Source organism: Culex pipiens, chromosome 3 (assembly GCF_016801865.2).
Source record: "Culex pipiens pallens isolate TS chromosome 3, TS_CPP_V2, whole genome shotgun sequence".
Classification (NCBI taxonomy): Eukaryota; Metazoa; Arthropoda; class Insecta; order Diptera; family Culicidae; genus Culex; species Culex pipiens.
In genome coordinates, this window is record NC_068939.1 from 29,578,015 (window position 1) to 29,590,843 (window position 12,829).

Here is a 12,829-nt window from a genome sequence, read left to right on the forward strand (position 1 = left end):
TGAATCATGACCTTATGTTTAAAATCAGTTATTAAAAATATCTTATTATAATTATTACCATTTCTGCCAATTACAATAAAAACCAAAGAACTAAAAAATTCTCATAAACTTGATTCATAGAGGTTATTGCGCCCTTGTCAAGATAGGAATTCCATCCAGCAAAGTACAGTACTTGTTCGGTAACTGGGAACGTAGCCCAGTTTTTGGCGATTGTCCACGCTCCATACAAAAAAGATTTTATTTGTATGGAAATTGTCCACGATGTGGGGGGGGTTTGAGATTTTCCAAAAAAGTGTCCACGTGGTTTATGGATGCTACTCTAAAATTTTCACGAATACCGTAAATTTTTAAAATATCCAAATTTCCATAATTTGCAACATTGCTATAAAACGAAAATTTGTATGCATCTTCACTTTAGGTTTTTTTCAAATCTTGGTCAAAAACTGTTTCAAATATGGCTATATGGGAGACATTGGCTATAATCGTATGAAAAATCATGCAAACATCAAAAAATTATAGTGTTTTGAAATCGGGAAGATGGCAGCTAATCATTGCAATTATTATTACATGAAAATTTTCAAAAAATACGTATTTTTCCTGTATTTTGAAAATGCCATTTTTTCTCTGAAAAAACCCTCAAAATAAATCTTATAGCAATATGGGTATCAATGACCGCTTTTTTTTTCATGCATTTCGAATTTAATACCATTTTTTTATTGAAAATACTAAAAAAAATAACAAAACTACGTATTTTCGAAAAAAAATACTCAAAATTTCAGCTTTTCACGATATGGGTAGCAATAACTGAAAATCTTGAGTATTTTTTCAAAAATACGTTGGTTTGTGAAAATTTTGAGCATTTTCAAAAATTTATGTAATTACATTCGAAATGTTTGAAAAAATTCCGATCGTTTGATACCCATATTGTGAACACTGAAATTTTAAGTAGTTTTCAATAATAATAATATTTTCAAAAAATGTAGTTATTACATTCGACATCCACGACAAAATTTCGATTGCTTGATACACATATTGTAAAAACTTGGAATTTTGAGTATTTTTTCGAAAATACGTAGTTTTGTGATTTTTTTTAAGTATTATCAAAAATTACTAAAATAGTAAAATTAGTAACTTTCGAAATGTATGAAAAAATCCCGATCGTGTGTTTTATAAAATATTTTTTGTAAAATATACAAAAAAAAAATCATAAAATACCGTATTTTTTGGGAAACACTCAAATTTTCATAATTCGCAATATGGGTATCAAACGAAGCAAAATTTTTAATGCTTTTTCAATATATTTAGTTTAAAGTATAAAACGCTGTGAAATTTTGCATGTATTTGCACTTAATTAAAGGTTTTTGTTTTCGTAAAATACTCAAATTTTCACATAATATTTTTAAAATACCGTTCTTTTCATTGAAATTTGAGTATTTTGGAAAAAATACGGTATCTTGTTAAAATGTTTGTATTTTCAAACAAAACTCTTACTAAGTAGATATTCATACAAATTTTACTACGTTTGATACCCATATTGTAATTTATAATAAAAATAGTGTTTTTGAAAAAAAACGGTAATTTGTGAAAAATTGTGTTTTTAACAACAAAAAAACTACAATAAATTGAAAATGCATACAAACATTCGTTTCGTTTCGATACCCAAATTGTGAAATATAAACATTTTAGTAGTTACACAAAAATACGATATTTTGTTTTTTTTTTTTTTTGGTTTGAATATTTATATTTACTTAATATTATCAAAAATAAAATATAATAGGCAAAAGCTTTGTAAATTCAACATGATTTGGATGGACTAAGTCAATTTTAGAAATATATCGCCTAAAGAATTATCTTAAAAACGATAACGGTAGATTATCGTTATCGTCCCGACCCGCGTTAATTTTATCGTTAACAACCTTGATGCTTTGTTTTTTTTTAATTGACCAATTGTGTTTTTGAAACCGCCTTGAGTCAGGGGTGTTCAAAAACATCCAAAAAGCAAAAAAAAATGTTTTTTTGAACTTTTGAAAAAAAAAACTTAAAAAATATTGTTTTTTTGTTGTTGTTTAACTTTTTACACTGAAACGCCTTCTTTTGCTAAGCTTTATAAAAATGTCCGAATTTCGATTTTCACGAAAACTGTCAATGGCTTGTCATATTTTTATGTTTATTTAAAAAAAAAATGATGGTAGATATTGACTTTTTAAGCTATCTTTTATAATTTACAATCATTCTTTTGAAATACCTATTATTGTTATGGGAATCAGAAAAAATGAGATTTAAGTGGTCACTTTGTTATTCAAAATATGTTTTTAAATTTATGTTTGAACTAGTTAAAAAAAAGTTTACTTAAGTGAACCTTTAAAAAATAGTTTTTCTTTTCACACTTTGAAATTGGGCCCGATAATGTAATGTTGCAAAACTGAGGTTTACGATTGGCGAGCACTAAATGCCAATAGTTTCCGTTACCGCACTATTATATCTGTATCTAATAATCGTCTTGACTGCTGAATCCCGTTAGTATGTTCAAGTTCTCAAAAGTTGCTAGTCATTGGATCGTTTAGCTCAGTAGTCACCCTTTCCAAACAGCAGTAATTAACTCCCCCCGTCGCGGTCACTTAACGCGCCACCTTCTCTGAAATTAGCTAGTTATAGTAGTAGCAAATTCTCATCAAATCTCATTACTCCTTGCTCAAATAGTTGTTCACCATTGTTGATTATATTTGTTCTTCCTTTCTTCGCGCTAACATTCGCTAATCACCTCCCACTCTTGATAAAAATTTAATGTTTTTTTTTTGTTTCGTTACACCATTGTTGTTTCATTTGTGCTCTCATTTTCTCCACCTTTACTAACATTCTCTACTAACACCGTTTCACCACACCATCTGTCACCTGTTTTTGAATGCCTTTCGTTGCTCTGTTCTTTTTTTGTTTTGTTTCAAATTTGGTTCTCCTCAACACTCACATCAAATCGGAAATCATCTCTCATCAAACTGCTATAAACTGCTACTCTAACTAAAACTAAACACACGTTCGCGCTGCGCGCGCAATAGTTCAACGACGACTATTCGTTCGATGCCGTCGATTTGTAACACGTTGCGCGCCCGCCCGCCCCAAAATAGTCATCATTACAGAATAATAAGCTGAAATTATTTATACTAACATGTTTTTACTGTGTTCCTTTTTTTGGTGTACTACCCCTCCGTGTTTTTTTATCTCGAATAAATACTTTTTCTTTACTCTTCGGTAAATTTTGACTTTTTAAATTTTTGGTTTTGAAACGCACGCGCAAAACAAATGACTCTGATTTCTGGTGACGCAAAATGCGTAGCGCTATCGATCGTTGACCGGGATTGAAAGCTATCGCGGCAACGATAGCATCCGGATTCCGCTGTTTGACAAGGAATCGTCGGACTTTTGCTTCGAGAAGAGCCGCGAGCTGTTGTCGCGCCCGTTCGGGTTGGACATTTCGGCGGCGGCTCAGACGCTCGATGGGCGGCACTTTGACAAGAAGACGCGGGACTTGATCGGGGAGAACCTGCTGGACATTGAGAAGACGCTGAACGCGCTGAATCTGGACTTTCTGCAGACGTACCAGGAGCTGGAGAAGGCGGACTCGGCGGAGACGCTATTTGGGGATGGGTTTGGGAATACGCCGTTCCGGAAGAGTCCGCCGGCGAGTTCGTTGGCGCGGGGAGGATCACTGGAGGGGAAGGGTGGGAAATTGGGATCGACGTCGGTGTTTAGCAGCGAGAAGGGCAGTGGAAGTGGAGGATCGTCGGTAACCGGGAAGAGTCCACCGACGAAGAAGCAGTTCGAGATGAATTTGTACTCGGAGTTGAATGGGAGCGAGAGTAGGGTGCGATCACCGAAGGGAATTCCGATTAGGGACTTTAAGTTTCGGCAGACGATCGATCCGCGGTGTAAGGATCGCGCGGATTATTACAACATGAAGAACGAATATCTGTCGGATTTGACGCGCAAACAGCAGAGTCAGGTGCTGGCTTCGTCGCCGGTGAAGAAGACTGCCAACTCAAGCAATCAGTCGATCAACCAGCTGTACCAGATCTACAACACTCCGATGACGGCTAGGAAGTTTGACGATAGTACGGTGTCGATCATGGCTTCGGCCTGCCAGCAGCGTCAGCGATCGCTGTCCTTTACAGAAAACTACGAACTCAAATCGCCTTCGTGCGCGATCGACGCAAAGCTGCTTTCGATGTGCCAGTCGGTAACGTCCGCGATCAAGTCGGTTCCGTTGATACCGGCGGTACCGACCCCTCCCCCGCCCGCAATCGGCAAGTCCCGCAAGATGATCTCGTACAAACCCAAAAGCATCCGCGCTCGAAACCTGCGCCGGCTCAGCTACAACCCGATCAGCATGATCACCTCGTCCTCGTCGAGTAGCGAAAGCGAACACGATCCTCGCCAGCTAGCCCACTCGGAGTGCGACATCCGGTCCAAGCTCAGCGCGCGACGCCGACGTTACATGCAACGACGCTCCAACAGCAACAGCGCCAGCAGCCAGGACAAACTGTACGGCTCGAACGCCAGCATCAAGTCTGCCCCCCAATACAACTACAACAGCGATCGACAGCAGCAACAGTTCTACAACAACTACCCGTACCACTACACCGACTACGCCGACCGAGACGATGACGATGACGACGACGACGACGATCGACCCCCGAATCCCGTCATCCCCCTTCCCGTCCCCGCACCCCCCTCCACCGTCCCCGACAACATCTACGACTTTGTAGTCCCACCCCCGCCTCCGGCCAAGTACGCCAACGACCCGACGCCAACGCCACCACCCCCGGCCAAGTACGCCAACAAACTGTACTCGACGGCCGCGGCCGAGTTTGACGTGTCCAAGCTAACCGGCAAGAGCCCAACCACCCAGAGCTACTTTGCCCAGCAACCCCCGGCGGCGGCCCCCACCATACTCCCGGAACCACTCCCACAACCCGCAAAGCAGCAGCCCCAACCCGGCTTCCAGTGGCCGGAAAAGATCCACGGGGCGCTCGTCAAGCACAACGACATGCTGTGGCAGCGGCAGAAGCAGCTCTTCGGTGGTAGTGCCACTGCCGGAGGAACAACGGCCGGAAGTGGTGGCGTTGGTGGCGGAGGCGGTGGAATCTCCAGCGATACCTCCTCGACCGAGACGGACTCGATCGACTTTCGGCGGGAGTTGGGCTCGGCGATGATGCCGCCCAGTCCGGCGCCGTGAGGTTTGCGAAAGGCCGCCGACGTACGGATCGTGTAGAACGCACGCGCGCGCGTCGAGTGAGCTTGGACCTGTGTTGCTGATGGGAGGTTTGCGGAAGGGTTGAGTTGAGCTTGTGGTAGGTTTGCTTCATTTAACTGTAAACGCCATCCATCCGTCCAACCGGGGTTTACTGATTTTGTTGTGTTTCGGTTTTGCAAGGACGGCCATCAGAGACAGATCAGTTTAAGGGAAATATCTAATAATTTCGTATTTTAATTTAGTATATTACTTTGTGCAACCCATTGAATTTAAGTGGATTGCAGACTGGATTTCGTCATGTTTAGGTAATGATTGTCTAAGCTCAGGTTGTCAAAAAATATTTTTGGAAATAGACGACGGTAAATATTGATGTTTTATGAGGATAATTTCATTCCATTAATTTCAGGTAACTATTTCACCAAACCCGCGGTGTTGAGAGATAGCTGGGGAGGAAAGATTTTGTTTAACACTTTTGCGAAAGTTACGTGCTTGAAAATACTTATCCGCCTTTTTCAATAGTTGCTCCAGATATTATGTTTTATCAAAAATCAGGTTTGAAATACAATTCTAGAGTATTTTTTTTAATTTAAACTTATCTGCTTTGGGTTTCCTATGCAGATAGGTTGAAAATCAAAGTATGCGAGATTTTTTTCCGACCTCCTGAGTACACGGTCCTGGAATTGCGATACAATTTATCAGCTTAAATTATTACAAAAAATCTTATTAAATGCTCGAAACTGTTCCAAAAACTCTTTAAAATCGTTATCGTAATCAAAATCCGATAATTTTATCGGCAAAAATCGACGGTAAAATAAAAAAAAATCATAATTTGCTAAAATTTGCTTCGTATAGATTTTCACACAATTAAAAATGTATAAGTTAAGTTACTTCTTAAAATTAAATTATTCAAGAATTAATTTTCTCAAAATACAATATTTTTCAAGCGACGAGAAAAATTTGTAAAGATTTTCGCTGAGTTACATTTTTATGTCAAAAATCAGAAAATGTATATTTTCGAAAATTCACAAATTTTAAAGTTACTTTTTAAAATGGATTTATTCAAGAATGATTTTTAACAAAATACAGTATTTATCCAAAATACTAAAATTTCATAATTTGCTTTTTGGGTATCAAACGACGAGCAAACTCTGTATAGATTTTGACTGAATTACAATTTTGAATTTGAATTAAAATTTTCACAAAAATCGTATATTATCGATAATTCAGAATTTATAAAAGTTATTTCTTGAAATGTATTCAGGTTGTTGCAAATATTTTTCAAAGTTTATGTTATTTCTTGAATGCATTTATTCAAAAAAAATCCGTAAAATAAAGATTTTTCTTCCAAAATACTATTTTTTTATAATTTGCTATTTGGGTTTGATTTTTCACAAAATACATACAGTATTTTTCAAATCACCAGAAAATTTCGTATAGATTTCTTGCTGAATTACAATTTGTTATGGTCAAATACTAAAAAAAACAAAAAAATATATTTTCGAAAATTCTCAATTTTTTTAAGTTATTTTGTCAAATGAATTTATTCCGAATAATTTTCCCAAAAATGAACTTATTTTTCCAAAATAATTTTTTTCATATCATATCATACAGTTTTTTGTGAAACTGTAGCAACAGAACACTACAAAATTAACTACAAATGAATACGAAATTTTGCGTCATCATCCAACAATTTTTCAAAAAAAATAGTATTACCAAAAAATACTTTTTTTGTGAAAAACAGTAAAAAATCATACTAATTTTCGCAAAGTTTGATACCCATACAAACACGTTATATGTTAAAAAATATTCGTTTTAATTTGAGTATTTAAACCCATAAATTGTAAAAAAAATGAAAATCACTAAAAAAATATCCGTCGTTTGATAACTAATTTTGAAAATTTTAGTATTCATAAAAAAACTATATTTTATTGAAAAATACATATTCTTTTAAACCTGCTAAATAATATTTTTTTATTAAAGTCTTTCAAAGATTACAGTTATTTTTAATTATTTATCGATGGTTTTCGCCGAGAAAATTATTGTAAAAAAACCTTATAGTTGATTTCTTTCCTGTAAATTAATCTGTCAATGGCTTTCCATCTTTTAAATCTTTACCCTTCCAAATTCAATCAAACAACATCCAAATCTTCCACTTTAATTAGATCATTTGTTTAAAAAGCTCCTAAATACGAAACAAGACGTTTCGCGGTTGCTTTGCATTTGTTCAATACAAGAGGAAGGGAGAAAAAGATAATCAAACACACTACCCAAAAACTGATAACTATGCAATTTTAAACTATTACAAAGAATGTATTATTCTAAATCGGTTCGTATTATTGCTATTATAAGTAACGCAAAAAATACAACAAACAAAATAATCATCAGAATTAACAGCTGCAGGGTCATTATTGTAAAAGATTATTCACACATCTCTACACGTACACATACATACATACACATACATATAAAGTTCAACACGTTGAAAGGAAAATGTAAAACATGAAATAGAATTGTTGTTAGTGACTTCAGAAAAACAAACACTTACACTAAACTCAACTTCAAAAATGAAAGCAAGTTAGTAATTTTAAAAAAGAAATCAGTCGCGCTAGTCGCGCACCGAACTTAACCTTTGAACAAAAAAAAAACAATCGAAAGTCGAAAAACAATTTGGTCGCACAGACGCGCACAAAGCTTTACTCTGCTCTCTCTATATAGGATATCGGCAACACTTATTGCAAAACTATTAAAACTGTGAATATTTACAAAACTGGCTGAAAATTTTGACGTTATCCGCTTCTCTTTGCTTTCTCTCTCTCTTTCGTACTGAAGTTTTGCGGGAGAGCAAAGCAGTCGAAAGAGAGTCGCGCATCGGAGAGAAGGTGAGAGAATAATTGCAAGAGACCGAGACAAAAGACAAAAAAACCTTTAAGCATACTCTTATGACGTAACAAGTTCACATCTGTTGTTGGTGGTTATTTTAAAACAGTAGCGTTGCCAGAAACAAAATGGCGCTTCCATTAGGCTGCGCGGCGCTTCACAGTTCTCAACAAAAACAATACAAAACAAGAACCTCTATTCTCTTACTCAAGCTATTGATAACAACTAAACAGTACGTTCTATATTTCAAGTTTCGAATCGAAACGCATACACTTGAAACACTCACACAGATTCACACTTACACTAGAGCGCCAGATGGCGCACACAAGCAACACAATTAAAAATGTAGAAGAATGGTTTATTTTCGTGCTAGTTCACTGAAATCTACTTAAAATTAATCGGAACAAATTTTCTTGTATCTTTTTTCGATCGCAATATTTGATAAAATTAAGCGAGATAGCGAAAAAGAAAATATCAAATAGCGACTTTGTCGGAGAGCTTTGCTCTCTTCTGTCGTATTTCTTGCGCGGTTCCTCCCTCGAGATAACTGTCACCGTTCGAAAATTTAATTTTCTCAATTTTGAGTTTAAGGAAAAATCTGCTAGTACGAAAATAAACCAAAGTTTTGGGAAGGGGTGAATACTCTACACACACACATAAACAAAATATGTGCACCGTTAAGCAGGATGAAAACTGGAAAAAAACATGTTCAGGAATTTGTTTCGAAGCAGGTGAATTCAAGATGAAGAGTTGTAAAACTGACTAAAAAGTGATATTTAAACTTAAAAAATATAAAAGTAATAATATTCAAAAGCAACATAGAATAACACAAACAAACATTGTAACTATCGATCAAAAACAATTGTACTGCATTATTAAGAAGAAGTAAAGGAAAACTGCAAGTTATTGAAGTAAAAACACACAATTCTTGAAACCAGACAAAATTTTGCGATCATTGCTACGCCGTTACCAGAAAAACAGAGTTGCGCTGTCAATTTTGGTTCCTCTCTCTCTCAGTTCCATTTGATAGCTCCTCCTTTTTTGCTTGTTATGCCCCGCCCCCCAACAACTACTAACAGACACTAACCTCCGAATGCCACGCCCCGCCCACCGGAAGACGGAAAAGGAAAGAAACATTTTCAGTTGGTTTTTGGATTTTGGTTAGACGTTAAGTATTCGTTTTTTTGTTGTGTTTTTTTATTTCTGTATTAATCTTACGTTCGAACTCTCTTCGGTTTGCTCCCTCGCTCTCTCTCTCTCTCTTTCTCTCCCCTTTGGCCTGTAACTCTCTTGACCCTTGCCTGTCCTATCCTGCCGATCCTCTCCGCACACACACACAAACACATCCCGCTCTCCCCGCCCCGCCCGAGAAACTTTTTAACTTTGCAGAGCACGATCACGGAAGAGAACCAGAAAGCGTACAACAGCCTGGTGCAGAACCCGCACGGCGTGGTTGGTGTCTTCAGCAACGAGCTGAAATGTTTCACCGCTTCGACGCTGCCACGATCGCGGTTCAGTGCGGCGGCCTCGGTTTCGTCCGGGACGGGCAGTTTCCGGTTCAAGGAGATCGATTTGACGTCTCCGCCGTCGCATCCGGCGCCGAAATCACCTAGCGGAGATGCGAACCCGTCGATGACATTGGGTGGTGGGGGTGACGAGTCGAACCCGCTGCGGATGTTGAGGAGTAAGAACTTTCCGGTGGTGCGACCTCGGCTGAAGATCCAAACTCAGAGTAGCGTCGAGGACGGGGGATCTTCGCTGGAGGACAAGGACGGATCGTGCGAGAGTCCCAGCTATCTGACGAATCCGGAGTACACGTACAACAATGCGGCAGTGGGAGGTGGTGAAGCTGATGGGGAGTCTGGAGGGTCGTCTAATCCAATTCCGTTGCCTCCGCGCGATCGCAACAAGGTGATCGCGGCGAACCCGAAGCGACACGTGCGCAAACATCCGCTGATCATTCCGGCGTCCGGACTGCAGCGAACGCTCAGCAAGGTCACCCAGATCACGCCGATCGAGGAAAAGACCGACATATTCACCGTGCCAAACGACGACTCCGTCAATCTGGACTCGAACAACGACCTGCAGAAATCATCATCTGATTCTTCAAAACTCAACGAAATTGGCCACTCGTACGTGAACAACGCAGCCAGCAGTTTCGCCCCTCAGAAGACCTACACTAAGGACTTTGTAGAGAACAACTTCCCCAAGGTTCAACCGTTGACCACCCTTCCGGCCACGATCCCCTCGACGAGCACGATCCTGACCCGTCGTCGTAACGAGAAAGACGCCGCCGCAAATCGTCAATCACTCCCACGAGACCCAACCTACGAAAACCTGGACATCTACCAAACCACCCTGAACAACGTGGACACCGCCTCTCTGCACTGCGAATCGATCCTCGAGGGAGATTCCGACAAGGTCGCCGACCTGTCCTCCCCGGCGTCCTCGATCGACGTCGTCGACAGCTTCACCAGCGCCCTGTACGACATCGAAGCCGCCTCATCGACCAAGGCGACCAAACTCGTCGAAGACATCCTGCGGAACGTCGACCTCGAGGACACCAAAACGATCGAGAAGAACCTGCTGCGATCGCCACCACCCCCAGCCGGTCCCGCCCCAACCCTGAGCGCTGCCATCGTCGAGTCCCTAACCTCGTCTTCGTCGCGTCCAGCACCTCCGCCACCGCCGGTGATCGTTGCGACAAGCCCGCTGACCCCCACGCTAGGCCATGACGAACCGGACGGAGGAGCCAGCGGTGGCCCGCCGTCAACGCCCGGTTCCGTGGTGGAAGCCGGCGAGCTTAAAAAGTCCATCAACTACGTTAGCTGCGAAGATCTGCTCGAGTTTGCCGAGAAGCCGAAGGGGCGGGCTCGCGGACTGGAGTCGGACGAGGTTCGGATTATGTCGAAGGTGCTCGGAAAGAACGTGAGTAGCGATTGAACTTAATTTTTATGACTAGATAGCCGTGGTGATTGTTGCACTCGATCGTAATTTATTTACTTCGAGGTTTCTCGATGGTAAGATTTCGATCTACCAACGACAAATTACGGCTAACATTTCAAAAGGCATCATGTACATTTTGACACTTTCTGGGTTATTGCATATTCTGAAAGTACTCCTAATAAACTACCTCTCCACCAAAAATGAGCAAAAGTTACTTCAGTAAAGTCTGTTAAATCATAATTTTAAATAAAGTAACATAAACAAAATCTCTGCCATCAGCAGTCCCTGTTTACCTGTCAAATAAAAGACTACATGAGCCTCGTGACGAAAAAAAAGCATGTCTTTCGTTCTTGGAAATTGTTCATATCACGTTTTTTTTATGAATAGTTAATTTTCCGATGCCTTCTATCGGATGGGGAAGTAAAACGTCGGTCCATTTGCGTAAAAGAGGTTATGGGTGACTCACCACACATAACCTTCGGACGCCTAGAAATGAGCAGAAACTTGCAACAGAGACCACAAAAGACCCGGGGGTCGTTAAAGTGGATTGCTTTGCTTTTTTTCCGAAATTGAAAAAAAAATACAAAAACAAAAAAACAAAGAATAAAAAAACATAAACTTCAAATAAATGTAATACAATTTGAATTTAAAAATTGAAAAATTAATGAGTTCTTAAATTTAAAAGTTAAAATATTCCTAAATTTAAATTGAAATTGAGAAAAAAAAAAACATATATTCAAAAATTTTAGAACTCAATTTTTTTTTAATTTCCAATGATTAAAAAAAAATATTTTTTTCAATTTTAGATTTTTTTAAAAATTAAAAATTGTGGATTTTGAACTTTATTATTTTAAATCCTTACAAAATGAAGTTTTCATTATTTTCAAATTTGTTTTCATAAAATTCAAAATAAATTTTAAATTTTTTTTTTTGTTTTTAATCGATAAATCTCAATTCTAAATATTCAAATAATCTAATCTTTCTTTTTTTTTTTATTCCTTTTGATGCTTTTTTTATTTTCAATACTTATTTTAATAAAATAAAATTATTTTTTTTAATTAAATTCAAAATCTTGTTTTTTTTTTGTAATAATATTAACTAAAAAAACAAAAACAAAACAACCAAGATTAAAAAATTAACATAAACTTCAAAAAAATGTAATACAATTTAAATTTAAAAATTAGAGAGTTCTCAAATTTAAAAGTTAAAATATTCCAAAATTTGAATTGAAATTGAGAAAAAAAATATTCAAAAATATCAGAATTTCTTCATGATTTTTTTTAAATTTTAGTTTTTTAACCTTTTAAAATTTATTTTTTTACCCCCAACAAAATGAAATTTACATTATTTTCAAATTTGTTTTCATAAAATTCACAATAATTTAAGAAAAAAAAATAAAACAAATCGATAAATCTCAATTTTAAATATTCAAATTATCTAAACCTTCGTATTTTTTATGCTTTTATTATTTTCAAAATTTATTTTCATAAAGTTAATTTTTTTATTTTAAATAAAATTCAAAATATTTTTTTTATCATAATATTTTTTTTAATAATAGTTTTTTTAAGTTAACATTTTAATATATTTGTAATTATTTTGTTTTAATTTTTGAATTTCGGTAAAAAAATTAAAACCATTTTGAAAAAAATCTCAAATTAAAAAAATCTTTAAGGCCGTTGCAAATATTTTTTGAAGTTTATGTCCCTCGCCTCTGACCAAAGTCGAGGGGGGGCAAACAAATAAAAAAGTTTAAAAATT

At 37.4% G+C, this 12,829-nt stretch overlaps 1 protein-coding gene across 3 annotated transcripts in view; it reads left to right on the top strand.

The window, feature by feature from the left end:
• LOC120426266 (activated Cdc42 kinase-like) overlaps positions 1-12,829 on the top strand; it is a 65,938-nt gene that overhangs the window by 51,556 nt on the left and 1,553 nt on the right. For 2 of the 3 annotated variants that reach the window (XM_039591019.2, XM_039591011.2), the window contains exon 8: positions 3,332-5,932. In XM_039591019.2, the coding sequence (XP_039446953.1) occupies positions 3,332-5,230 (1,899 nt within the window). In that variant the 3' untranslated portion in view covers positions 5,231-5,932. Of the gene's footprint in view, positions 1-3,331; positions 5,933-9,514; positions 11,054-12,829 lie in introns of those variants that run through there. The other variant, XM_039591026.2, reaches the window with a different exon arrangement.